Source organism: Amia ocellicauda, chromosome 10 (genome assembly GCF_036373705.1).
Source record: "Amia ocellicauda isolate fAmiCal2 chromosome 10, fAmiCal2.hap1, whole genome shotgun sequence".
Taxonomy (NCBI): Eukaryota; Metazoa; Chordata; class Actinopteri; order Amiiformes; family Amiidae; genus Amia; species Amia ocellicauda.
The window spans coordinates 32,666,239-32,680,987 of record NC_089859.1 but is presented as its reverse complement, the minus strand read 5'-3'; the positions used below and the strand labels follow the sequence as shown (position 1 = coordinate 32,680,987).

General features: G+C 37.8%; 1 protein-coding gene across 1 annotated transcript in view; it reads right to left on the bottom strand.

The window, feature by feature from the left end:
- Positions 1 to 8,043: 8,043 nt before the first annotated feature.
- Positions 8,044 to 14,749, bottom strand: part of ext1b (exostosin glycosyltransferase 1b) — a 115,479-nt gene continuing 108,773 nt past the window's right edge. Inside the window, exon 11 of the mRNA XM_066715969.1 lies at positions 8,044 to 13,790. Within this exon, the coding sequence (XP_066572066.1) occupies positions 13,605 to 13,790 (186 nt within the window). The 3' untranslated portion in view covers positions 8,044 to 13,604. The remainder of the gene's footprint in view (positions 13,791 to 14,749) is intronic.

Below are 14,749 nucleotides of genomic sequence, written 5' to 3'. Positions count from 1 at the left end.
CCTCTTCTATCCAGCAGGACCTATCCTTCAACATCAGTCAACATTGAAACATAAGTAACTCTTCAGTGTAAACTTAATATGTTCATTAGCATATAGGATGGGCTTACTAGGTAGTTTAAAGGTAGTTTAAATTGAAAGAACGTTATTTGTCAGATGAATAGGAAGTATTCATCATTCAGCTGAGAACAGGGTGATGAAATGCGAAACAACACATGCCACAAGTAGGGATGAAACGGTATGAAAATTTCAAATCACAAATATTGGTACCAAAATTATCACGGTTATCAGTATTATCGTGGTATCAAAAAGTAGTGATACACACACTGAAATCATTTCACCAAGTTGTATATTTAAAACCAACAAACAACAAATAAAATTAGCAGCACTATGCACTTTTTTTTAGCATGAACATTAAAATAATAACATTAACATTAAAGATGGCATCATGTGGCCATGAGAGGTAAAAGTTTCCCTAGTGCAGGTTGTAGTGAACACAACCTTAAGTTAGCAAATCAAATGTAATCTTTAAATATATATATATATATATATATATATATATATATTTACTAGAACAAAAATAGAGTCTCGAACGAGTGGCGTTTGTGGAATTAATCTGTGGTATTTATTCAGCACGCAGCAAAACGCTGTACGCTGTCCCATAAGGACTGAACACGATGTACATTTTGTAAACCTCAACACTACCGGATCGGATGCCCGCCGCAAACGCCGAGCTAAAACACAACACCTGCGTTTTAATCAGACAATGTCAAACGTTTACATATGTCTGTCTGTGTCTGGAGCTCATAAGGACAGGAAAGGTTATATGATGTTCAAATACTGAAAACCCATCAGCAATAACGTACGAGATGTAAGATTGATGAAGCGCACTAACTTTATATGAATGACCTCGAAACACACACATATTAAAGTAGGGTACGCAATCTTTTCCAGAAACATGTTTTTGTTATACTGTTTTATTGGTAAAAGTATTTTACATTACAATAAAAAACATTCAAACACATTTTAATACTTGTGATTAAATTTTTTTAAAAATCAATTCTTAAAATCACTTAAAATGTTTAAAATCTTTGTGATTTAACGTAAACAAAATAAATGAACTTAAACAAGTGCACAAAACAACAAAACAAACGTGATTAAAGCAAACTGCTACCAACAAAAGAGTCAAATACTGGTTGAAAGTCTTCACATCCTGACAGCAATCAATAATTTAATAATTTAATTAATTAATTAATTAATTAATTAATTAAAGTGGTCTATATATATATATATATATATATCTGTCTCTTTGTGGAAGGAACAGGACTAAAAAAGGATCGACCAATCATTGCATTCGGTCCGAATGTAACGATAGGATGTCCTTCCTGTCTGTCAATCTATATTTGCATACCGCCGCGCAACTTGTTCGCGCAGACAATCACACGTCATCAGCGCAGGAACCTTGAGGCTGTGCAGAGCGAGCGCGAGAATGGAAGGCGAGCCGCAGCTACTATTTTTAAAAACATAATAACTGTAAATAAAATGTTTACGTTCGTTATTATTGTAATGTCTAACCTATGAATGAGACATGCGGTAATCTGAAACTGTTGCGATCGATTCCATCCACACGTCTCTCCTCCTGGCGCTGAGACTCTACTCTGTGTGTGTGCGCATGTGTGATAGAGGGGGCGTGGCTTTTGAGACGCCTTGAAGCGAGGGCGGGCTCTATGCTTTTGAAACAAGCTTGCTAACTGCTGGCTTCTCAGGATCGCAAACCCAGGCTTTAACAGCGTTTTAAAGAAGTGATGGCGGCTGAAGTGCATTCATCACATCTGACAACCACAGAGCGCAGTCATATAGAGAAACACCGCAACACTGAGACACTGCACTCGTGACTGTACTGAGTCTCTCCGAGTCTGTCCAATCAGCGCTCTCAGGCAGTTGACCAATGACGCGGATCTTTAAGGCTAGGACACGCCCCTAGTAGAAGCGGGGCGTGGTTCGGGCAGAACTGCGTTAGAAAACAAATGACCCTCCCGGGCGCCGTCACTGCCTCCGCCATGTTTTCACACGAAACACAACCCGCGCTGCTGCTGCGCCTGCGTCACACTGCTGCCAACTTTGCTTGACGCGGGTCAGTATTTTTCAAACCGCGGCAATGAAACACGGTTTTAATGATAATTAAAATTTGAAACGGTAATACTAATCATCGGAAATTTCACCGGTAACCGTTTATTTTCTAGCCACAAGACTCGTTTTAGTGTGCTGCGGTCTGTTGTCTGCCTCTGGAGGGAGCTGTCAATTAATCGAGGGAGTAAGTCCGAGATCCTGCGATATCATCTGCGCCTTATTCTCCACCTTCTGAGCTCAAATGTCTGCAGGAAGAGAAAATCTAATGGTAAGAGAAATAATAGCTGAGACTGTATGCACCGAAAAACTGCAATATGAGGGAAAAAAAAGCTCCTTATTGTCTGAATTCAAAGCAAAGCCTGTAGTACAGTGAGTACCCTGTTGGTCCAGATTGATGTAAGGCCATGTGGCGCATCAAAAGTCAGCAGAAGAATCTTAAACCTTGTCTGCTTTAATCAAAAGCAGCTTTGAAATACTATACAACAAAGGTCTGAAATCTAATCTCTCTTCCTTGAGGCCCCCACACTTTCATTTCAACTGGCCCTTTCAATGATTTAATGTAGTAATTGTATCAATTCCATATAAATAAAATTGTCTGCTTGTTTCCACAGCTGATGGCCAAACATAGTACACAATATTTATAGCATAGTAGACAGTCTGCGGAGACGTATTAACCCAATTAATCAACTAATCAGATCTATTAAGTAACATGGAAATTGATTGGAACAAACATGAACACCATTTAATTATAAATGATAAATGATCTGAATAAACATCAGAAGACTGCAGGCTTTCGGCAATTGAGTTATAACAGTGATAAAGACGGGAAATAATACAGTTATGATCCCTAGGGTACATCTGAATATATGCTACCAAATTACCTGTAGTACAGATAGCAGTTTTTAAGAGAGACTTGTGAGGGAATCACTAGGAACTGTCAGAGCTACAGTGGAGACTAATAATGCAGAGATATATTTCTAAGACAGAAAAAATCACTACTTAATTTACTGAACAAAGATGGAAGACGGGAGACTTCAGTCATGTACACAGGAATCTATCCAGAAAATCAAGGTTTAATTAAGCGAAAGTTATATTTGCCAAATAAACATACACAATTTTGTTCACAGTTATCTTCATAAAGTTATGACTCGCCCAAGTTTGACTGTTAGACAAACAGGATGAAAAAGCGCCGGAGGTAATAAGCATTTTATTGGATGGGACTATAGTAAATTGTGTGGCTTTGATGGCATATGGTGGGCAAATCAGGAGGCCAAATGTACAGTCATCCTGAAATACAGGATATTTTTGTGTGCTATTTTTGTCTCACAAATCCAACTGTTATATGTAATAAAAAAGAAATGGACTTAAATATTAAACTTCATGTGTGAAAAAGGTTTGCATAATGTGTACTAAATATGTGTGACAAATACACCTCAAACAGAACAGCATTTTTGATCATGCTCAATTTTATTTTCTATATTTCTACTAGCCTATTAGTTAACCAGTATATAACTTTAGAAGAAAAACCCTTTATATAATATAAATATAAACTGGCAAATATACAACAGAAATACATTTCTGTACAAACAACTGCAAATTAGACATACCAAGAATACGAAATAAAGAGGACTGCACCAGAAAGGAAAAAAAAAAAAAACTCTTATCTGTTGATCTCAAACATCAGATGAGTGTGGAGATGTAAGCTTGTTTCAAACCGGATGAACTTCAGCATAAGGGATCAGCTGATGCAGGATGTAGCTGTTATCAGTGAAATAACACATTACAGACTGAGAACAACTTAAAAGTCGACACATTTATCAGAGGAGAAAATGAATGCATGTTGTAAAAACCTAAAAGAAACTACAGACATAAAACGGAAATTACTTCTTTTACACCAAAAAAGCCAAGTCAAAATGTTTCACTTACTGGTTTATTTTCGCTTTATAGAAGCCGGATATCCTAGTTTTCAAAGTTCTGATTGAACATTGGAAAAAAACAGAAATGAAAATCCTTGGGCACAAGTCTGGCTTTCAAAGGAGAACGTCCAGCCCCATGCTACCTGCTGGCCCCAGCATCCCTCCTTCAGGAGATGTACTGTAATTTCAAAATGATTGATGTCAGCCCCCTACTTGTTTCGAAAGCCACCATGCACGCTGCAGCGACTAGTGCTTTATAATATTTGCAGTGGATTCCAACTGTGTCATTCCCTTTGCTGCTCAATGTCTGAAGCAAAGTGGTATGCATGTGAAATGAATTCCCTTAAGTTCACACCATGCTCCTCAAATTACCGAACAATAAATCTGTCGGGCAGAAAAGGAAAAATCGCTGAGGCGACTGAGATCACCTAAAGAGGAGGTAATAAATAAAGAACACCAACTGAAGGAGCCTCATTAACAGAAGATGGGGACAGGTTGAAAACCCACAGGAAGAAAATGAGGGGATAAGGCTGCATAATATCAATAATGTCGAACAGAGCCTCTGAGGTTGGGAGCCAGTCTGTACTTAGTACAACAACAGGTTGTTTCTTGCAGTTTGCAGAACTGCCTGTGATAGCTGGCTGTGCAGAGGAAGGGAAAAATGCAACCAGCAATGTAAAGTATGCTCCAGTGCTTTAAAAGAATCTGAGAAACAGCATCCAATTTTAAAAAAGGGAAACCAGTGGTTCATTAAGTATGACACAAATTCAGAATCCCTGCTAGGGATGCAATTCAAAAGCACCTCATCTGCTGGGAAGTTAAGATAGAGGACAAGGGGGATTAAATGTGTCTGTTTTGGAAAACCTGCTGCTAAAAGCAAAGTCATCGACACATTCTCATGCAATAAGACTATAAGAATGTTTTTTTATCCTAAATAGGATTACATTAAATCTACATTTTCAAATGCATATTGATATTTTTTAATTGTAGGTTGTGTGTGCGTATATACAAACGGATGACAAATTAAAGGAAAAAACAATGTAAAGTTTTGGTTTTGATGATGGTGGTGTAGAGCGCTGTCTAACACATTGATCCAAAATCTCCCATAGGTGTTCAGTTGGGTTGAGATCTGGTGATTGTGAAGGCCATAGCATATGATTCACATCATTTTCACACTCATCAGACCATTCAGTGTCGCCTCGTGCCCTGTGGATGGGGGCATTGTCATCCTGGAAGAGACCACTCCCATCAGGATAAAGGTGATCACTGCCAAGAAAATGCCCCCCCCACAGCATAACAGAGCCTCCGGACCCCCTCACTGTAGGGGTCAAGCAGTCAGGCCTGACTTATCCAGAACACTAGCCAGTCTTTGTGACTGAAGCTCCTGCCATTCGTGCCCCAATAATGACCCCCCCTTTCAAAGTCGCTTAGATCCTTTCTTCTTGCCATCTTGCTCAGCGTTTGTATACATGCCACAGTGCATTAATTATGTTCCTCCACTCATTTATTCAGGCTTTTCCTTTAATTTGCCACCCGTCTGTCTGTGTGTGTATAATCACAATCACGTTTCAATTGGCAAAAGAAAGGCAGACTGCCCCGTGCAGCGCCGGACTCAGATGTGTGTGGACTCTCGGAGCTTGGCTCTCCTACAATTACGTCTGTTTGGAGATTCTTAGCAGGGGAGCAGCTACTCGTTCCCGGTGACCGGTCCTCTGCCACCGAGCGCGGGGCTTCGGGAGGGACGCCCATGGAGGATGAGGGAGGAAGGGGACACCCGCCTAGCCAGATCAGCCGAATCAACCTTAGCGATCAATGGGGAGTTACAGATGTCGCAGCCAGTTCGCCCTCACATCCAAACTGAAATGGCGTCACTCTTGAATATATACCCCAAACTACAGCACGGTTTCAAACCTATGGTTAGCTTATTTTTTATATATATATATATTTTTCTCTTCGTTTCTAATACTTAAGCCTTCTCTTAAGATAGCATATGCAATTGCATGTCTCGCTATTTTGAGGTTGTGTCGTTTATATCAAGCTTTATATTTCTCTATGATCGCCCAGCATGCTCTTATGCAAAGTTACACAGCGGCTATTGGTTTAAGCTGTGGAAGTCGACCACGTGTTTTATTTGTCACTGTATCTGCTTATCAGCTGTGTGGCGCTTCCCAGTGTTAAATGCAATGCGAGCTTGTTTGAAATATCTTCCGATTTCAATTAGATCGAATGCATACAAGTTAAGCAGTCGTGACCTGTAATCTGCAGGGATGCACGCTGCACAATTTTGCTGAACTTTTAATGCGATCAGTCAGTGGAAAATAATCAGTTACACATACTGGTATCCCCTTATTTCCTATAAAGTTAATTGTGTCTTTTGAAGGATTAAAAAAACAAGTTAATGTTTGTTGATATAATAAAACAACAGGCGCTAAACACTTATTACCTTCATAGCGTCCAGACTGAAATGGACCTTTAATGTGTGTCCTAGATCATCATCATTAAAATACAATAAAATAAAATATGCTTTTCTCTTAGGTGTAGTTTGGCTGTAACAATGCATTACTTAACATGGGAATGGAGAAATAAATTGCACTGACTCCTACACAACACAGCCAAATTAAACTCAGATCTTCTATTAGATGTGATTGTCTGGGGGGGAGAAAGCAACAACTCACCTTTGTGGGTGCGCTGCTGGACGAAGGCCTCCCCAAGATTTTTGCACTTGATTCAGTCTACAGCATCTCTGTGCCATGCTAATCTAGAAAATTTTCTAATCTCATCCACCATCTTTGATTTGGTATTTAGTATTTGTTTGGTATTATTTGTCAGCATCTTCACTCCTTCATGTCACACGCCTTTGTTCTCAGATACATGTGATTGTTTTTCTGTATGTGCTTGATATTCCTACATCTGTGTGTTCTTCTTTGTATGGTTGACATTTTAGTGTCAGATTTCAGATTCATCATGCAAAACTGGATTTTTAAAAGACATGGTAATGAATTGTAACAACTATAATACATGAAAAGGCAAACCAAGCTGTAAATGGGGATGAAGGTGTCATAGCAAACCTTCTGAACTCCCCCTTGAACCAATATGCTAAGGGACTCCAGCAATGGGATCTTATTACATATAAATGTTGTGAATATACTAATTACAGCTTCAAATAAGGACATGGTTAACTTGAAGGTGAAGGTCTTGCTTATTGTTTGTGTTGCATGCAAGAGCTTTCCAAAAGCTGTTATCTTCCTACTGCCAGAGAGATATGAACAATTCCCTGCATTAATGTGTTTAAATTAATATTAATGGAAATAAAAACAAGGAAGTATCATAATCATCATATGGACTGTGAAGTTCCAAATCTAGCTCATGTATGCGAGATCCAGATGATACTTTTGATTTCAACATACGGCGTCACAGGTTTGATCTCTGTATGGGTTCAGCCGACTTCTGCATGGCACAGACTTTCATTAGAAGATTTGCTGACTCAGCATAAGTTGGTTTTGCAACAACAAAACAAAAACAAATATTGACCTAGGTGTGAAAGCAGCATAATTACAATTAAATGTTTTGTTTGTTCATTGTAAAACTGTCTACTTGCCTCAGAAATGATTGCTCATATTGTTATATATGTACTGTAGGTATCAAATTCCAATTCTTATTACACTCGTTGACAGTGCTGCCACCTCCTGCATCTTTCAGGAAATGGTTGTTATACTTCAGAAGCGTACAGATGTTCATTTCCTGTCCATGGCTCGAATTCTTGAAAAAAATGGATGACAGCAGGAAGTTTTCAATTGTTTATCGTCTCCAGCTTGGTAGTGTTCTTCGGTTTGAAAAAAAAAATAATTTAACTAATCTGAATATATACCAGTAGCTATGTTTTTTTTTTAATGTTTTATATTTTAACTCCATTTACCCCATTGTACTTGTCCTTTAACCCACAATCTAGAAAGGACAACCCCCCAAACTGAAACAGAACCAAAAAAAGGCATACCACACATTATTATCAAATACGATTTATTTTTTTTTTAAAAATCATTCTTACAAAATTGTCATTTGTCTAATATTTTAACTCTCTCTCTATAAAAGTCAACAGAATCCTTGTTAATTACAGGGCAGACGGGGTTGAAATAAAAATATAATAAAATACAGTATGTGTGATAACTCATTATAAATAGTAAAAAAAAAAAAAAAAAATCATGCACGACCAGTTGTCTGTACTATAGAAACCACAACACCTTCCCACAGAAAGGTAGGAATGTCAGTTATCAATGTAGTAATGGCTCCAGTGTTAGACAAGGTAAACTAAAGGAAGTTTAAGAGTCTTAGGAGGAAAACAACCCAAATTCCCAAACTACTCTGGGAAAGTAGCACTGAGCTCCTGTTTAAGACTAGAAAGCATAGTGGCTCTTATTAAAGGCACATTCACACTGTCCCGAAACACAAATTGAGATATCTGTAGATAATATTTTATCAGCATCTGGGCAGGAACGTGTGACCACTCTCCCAAAAAGCTCAAACATTCCTGCTTTCTTTTGAATTAGTTCTGAAATTGGACATTCCATTAGCATGTAAAGGATTGTGTATTTTATTGTGTTGACTTAGCCAGTATTGCTGTGTATCTGTTTCACTTACTATATACAGGGCCTACTTTGATGTGAACTGTTGTGTTTGATACTGTTATGCGATTACATTTGGAGTAAGGATTAGTGTCTGACTGCTACACAGATGCACACTCACACACACATACAGTATTTGGTTTGGTGTAGGAGAATTCAGCAGAATAATTTGACCATATTTACATTCTGAACATTTGAGAGTTACCCTGCAAGCAGCCTCTTACATCTTGATTAGCAATGTGCTTTGTAATACTGCAGTAATCAATATTGATTTTATTTTTTACTAAATTGTATCAGTTGCTTTTTTAGACTCTAAGGAAGACAAGTAAATGTGTATTTTGTTCTACAGTATATGGTTCATAAGCGATAAACATTGAATTGTGAATTCATTGAGAAGCTCCTTTAACCAAACAAAAACAAAAAATCAAAACATAAAAAGAAAGAGAGAAAGTCCAATAAGGGAGGTACTTTTAGGGGAACATTTTCTTTCAGTAGCTTCTGCAGCTATCAATGCACTTGTGACTTTAACAGAGCCAACATGAAAAACAAAACTAAATCAGTAATGAGTTCATACAGACACATGGCAAGTTGTACAGATAATCCTGTGGGAAAAGACTAAACAAATCCTAAATATCGGTTGTAGACTAAACAGCTATTAAGTGGTGACCAAAATTACCTAATGCTTTCCTCACAAGCACGTTGTGACACACACACACACACACACACAAAAAAGTTATCGGTGTCCACATATCTGCAGGACAAAGTCTTTGGTGGCACTACCTATAAAACAATCTATATTTGATGGAGAATCTAGAAGCTGCAGTTTTAAATTAAGCAAAATCAAGTTATATGGCTTGTAATATCGTTCTCATACTCTGTTAGCTTTTAATTGCACTAAAGTCAGCATCACTTTTTACCAATGCGGGGGGGGGGGGACTTATAGAAAAGATGTGGCAATCCTATGAAAAAACATTGGCAACATAATAGAAAATTCTCAAAAATGTACATCTTATACAAAATAAGGTATGTCTTTTTGTTGTTGTTGCTTTTTTTTTTTGCTATACAACCTTAAACCATCAAAGTTTTCCCATGTCTTAATCAATCATACACTATACACATTTTTCCATGTCAAAATAAATATACAATTCTATGTACAGTTTGACAAGGCCTGCTATAACTTCTCTAATTTGGTTATGAAACATATATACTATGCAGGGGTGAAATATTCTATATGAGATGACCAAAACATTTATATTAAAAAATAAAATAAAATAAAATAATGCATTAAAGATATAAAAGGCTTGATATTAATTAAAATAAGGTGATTTAAAGGAGAACAACACTTAAATGTTAACCAGAAGTGAGCCATTAAAATGTGATATCGTAACCTCACATTACAGTGAAGGCTTCTGACAGAAACATACTTAACTAATTCAATATCCTGGGTAAGTGTTTGTTTAGCAAAACGCTGAGTTTAAAATCTGGCATTTGAAAAGCATACCAATATAAAATTTCTTAAATTATTGGAGAATTGAACTGTTGAACTTCAAACGCAAAGTCTGAAAATTAGTACAAACTAAAATAATAAAAGTCAAATTCAGACTGTATTCCTTATGGTACAGCTATAGTGATTGCTGTGTTTCTGGGTTTTGTACTATATATAGGTATTGTATAACTTTTCTGCTTATATTTCCAGCCATTTGACTTACGGAACAAATCAGGCAGAAAGGATACAATTCAGATTACAATTAGAATATTGTGCAGAAAATGTCCATCTGAACACAAATTGTACTCATTTAAAAAATCCAATGAACCCTGTGTGTCTATTACAATACATGCACGTACTAATAAAAACATGTTCAAACTTCTTCCTTTTGTTATTTTACAATAAGCACACATGCTGTGTGAAATTACTCTATAAAGCTAAGAAACCAGCTGCAAATGTCCTTCTTTGGCTCACCTCTGATTACACTTAAGTTCAGTCACCTTTCCTAAAGGCCACTTGCACAGCACTCCTTCAAGTCATCAGACATTCAAGTACCTGTAAGCAAAGGCTAACATAGCCCCGCTCTAAAAAATAGAACTTTTATTATATAGATTGTAACAAGGAACTACCCTTGTCAGAGCACCATTCCCTTGAAATGAACAAAACAAACAAAGAGAGAAAAAGAATGAGTAATAAACCCACATGCACATGTGTATGTAGAAAAAGTGAAATGATTAAATGAGAAGAAGCCATAGAGCTATTTCCTAGGTAAGGCATATTTACAAGCATGTGTGTGTGAGCCACTCACTCCCTGCTGCAAGTGAAAGTTGACTTTCTTTACAGGTGTTTCAAAATGTGGTTACATACAGTGTGGGGATGTTGTGGCAAATCACGGGCTGGCTCTCAGCGGCTGCTTAATACCATTAAGGGCCATTCCATTGCTACAGGGACTTATAAAGTCAAAATATCACAATTATGATTTGATTGTGTGTTTATTTTATTTCTCGTATTTCCATCGCTCAATATTCCTATTTTCTGTAATTAATGTTTTAAAAATCTACACACGCGCACGCACACATAGACACAGACACACATACAGTCTTGAGAAGTCGTGGCCATTTGCAGGTTCTCTGTAGCTGCAAAGTGAAGATAAGGACATCCTATTTTTTTTTTTATTTTTTTTTCAGAATACTACAATTGTAACTTGATTGTTGATTTTTGTTAAATCGCTCCATTTCATTTCCAACTCTAAAAACATTCTATTATCTGTAGTTTTATAAAAGTGTGCGTGTCTCGCTCTATGTATATAAATGTTGATATACATAGAGAGATGCACATTTACACCTATAGAGTCCTGCCACATTACAATGAGCACACTCAAAGTGACATTGAACAGGTTTCCACACCACACTTTACATATCAGCCTCCGATTTTGGTGTCTGCTCCATTTTGATCTCAGATTTGTGGTACTGTCATTGTAATGTGGCAGATTTCTACATTTATTATAAAATGTAAATGTAAAATGATACTGTGATCAATTTAGGAATCAAATCAGTCATCTTTAAAAAAAAAAAAAAAAAAAAAGTTTAAAAGGAAAGTGATGTACAAAATTACACAAAAAAATACATTAGAAGGCTTTACTGTTTACATGCAAATGCAGTGTCCAACTTGGACATGTGTTTCCTATATTGGGAAGCTATCAACAGGTATACTGTAGGAAATGACACCGACCTCCCATACTTTCATTCACTGGACTGCATGTGTCTGTTAAGAATACAAAACAAATCCATTGCCAACATGACCACTATTGGTACCTTTAATATGTTGCTGTGCTCTCTCTCAAATGTACAGATATCATGGTTTTACTTGGGTGTCTTCCATCGGTCTAGCTCTATGAATAGTAAAAGACTATTTTTTGTGAATGCTGGCATGCTGCTTATGCACACTGCTCCACATTAGGACAGGATCCAGTATACAGGCTTTCTCCAGTTCTGTAGCTTTGGTTGTTAACCAAGGTGCCTTGATACACACACCAGATTTCTATGTCACACTATCCTTTCAATATTGCATTTTGATACCTGAGCTTGCTGTGCTTTCCAGCTTTCCTGTTGTGATGTGCTTGAGTTCATTCTTTCTGAAGCTTTAAACATTAAGGATGACTTCGATGTATCAGTGGCCTTTCAACTTAGTGTAATTTGGATCTATAGATTGTGTTGTCTCCTAGCCTTGGGTCAGAGAGTGCAGAAACTTTTTTTTTTTTTTTTTTTTTTAAAGGATCCAAAATGCACTTTGGTTTGAAGGCTGTGATATACATGGTGCTTTGTTCCTTTTCTTTGATTTTCCAAACCTAACTTCCTTACTTAGTTCATCAGTAGTTCTAAAGTCATATTTTAACTGGGCTGATCAAGACAGAAATTCCTCTTTGGTTGAGGCTATTCACCTTCCAAGAACTAGATTTAAAAATGAATGATAAAATCCTTTTTTGTTGTTGGTGTTGGTGTGGGCTTACATGGACAATGGAATCATCAGGAAAACCAAACTTAATGTCTGCCAATAGTTACACATAACATTTTAAAATTAAACAGCCATATGTTTCAAAATCATCTCTCTCCTGTATTTTCAACTATGATCTGGATTAAAGAGGTAAGTGAAACAACTACCCCCTTCTAAAACAGAACATCTCAATACAAGACAAGACTCCCAATGACACATGATAGTACATAAGAAGTATTTCACAACTTGTCACTATCAGTTCTTGCAGCACACCTAATGAACTGAGGCAGGAGACATTTTGCACCCTCTATGGTCAGGAATGCCGACGTTAAAATAACCAAAATAAGGTGGACCAGTAAACACGGAGTAGCAGATCAAACGATCTTCTCATGATCTCCATTATTTCCCCCTTTTCCATCAGCGTCACCTTTTATCACCTTATTTAGATTTTTTGCTGGCTCAAAAGGCACAGTGAGCTCCTACTTTCCACATAAGGTGGTTTCCATCTGTCCTGGAAGATGAAGACTTTTGAGTCGAGCGGGAATAGTGTTGGCCACAGAAAATAAAGCAGAATAAAAAAAAAAAAGAAGAAAAACAACAAAAAAAGGAGGTCTTTCAGACAGTAAGCCTTCCTTAAATAAAAAAATCTGCATAGTTTGAAGAACGGGGGGTGGGGGGATGGTGTGGTGTGAGCAGAGGAGATCATTCTTTCTTGAATCCCGATTATAACACCACATATCCGATGCAATGCTTCTGCTTGTGCTGAGATTTGTAGTCGTTCTACTGCATCCAAAAAAACGAAACACACACACAAAAGAAAAGCTTCCGGCCAGAAGACCTGTGGTTCTGGGTGCAGTGGCTTCTGGCTTGAGTCGTCATTGGTGTGCCACGAAGGGCAAAGATCGAAGGGAACACACAAGCCCTGTCCTGTCTTTCCCCTCAGCTCCACAGTGAAGAGCTTTGTTAGAGCCTCTCGATGTCCCTGTACTTCTTGCGCAGTATGGATACCTGGTCTTTGAAAAGGACTGGGTCCAGTCTCATCTGAGAGTGAATGAGGGGCATGGTGCCAAACCAGTTGGCAAATTTGTTCATGCAGGTTTGTCGCTGAGCAAAGTGATCCGGGTCGGCCCAGCGGGAGGCACGGGAGGACTGCAGGCAGGAGGGAAGAGGAGGAAGAGAGAGTTAAAATCGGTGTCGCAGGACAATTAAACAGAAACCTCTTGGTACTCTTAATGAAGTCCATTTCAGATTCTAAAACTAGTAATTTATCTCAAAACTGTGCTTTTATTTATTCCCCTTATTCTAATCGCCCCATTGCTCTCTGCTATGTTGGGAACTATACCCGTCAGCGTTCATATTAAATCAGGAGCAAATTTTCCTCTAGAGCACAAATAACTAAGTACAAACTGCTCAAAATCAGCCTCTGTATATTTTATTGTTTTCAATTAATAAAGAATGAAAGCATTTAATTAGAGAAAGAAAAAAAAGATGCCCAATGAAAGCCAAAACTGATGCTACAGATCTGTGGGCTTCTTTTAAAGCCGCTGCTGTTCTTATGCAGTCTCGGCTGGATGCGCTTAGAATCAGCAGAGCACCCTCATAATGTCGACATGGATATCTGATCTCATTAGCCGTGTAAAGCGGCTTTAGGCATTTTATGCATAAGGAAATGTTTCATATGGAACGTGATACAGAAGAAGTGCAAACCCAGGAGTGCCGTTTAAACTACTGCATACACGAGTCTGTGACCTTAGAGCTGACGAAACTGTCCTTATTCGAAATGACTGCAAGGAAAGGCTGCAGTCGTAACATCTTCAACCTTTGTTCTCTCTCTTTAGATGCACTCCAAAGGGGGTTCTCTCTTCTGGATTTGGAACATATTCCCTTTCCTTTTATAAATAAGCCAAGTATTGCAAGGCAAATGGTGTTGTAGGAAAAAAACACATTTATAATAACTCAAGGAGAAACAAAAATCTGAAACAAATACTAAGAGTTGTATTAGAGGACTTTTACACTGAAAACATATACATATCCTAAAGCAGGCAGCTTCAGTAAGGCACAGCACAATCTTCAAATGGCTCACAGACACTCATTTGAATGAAACAGAA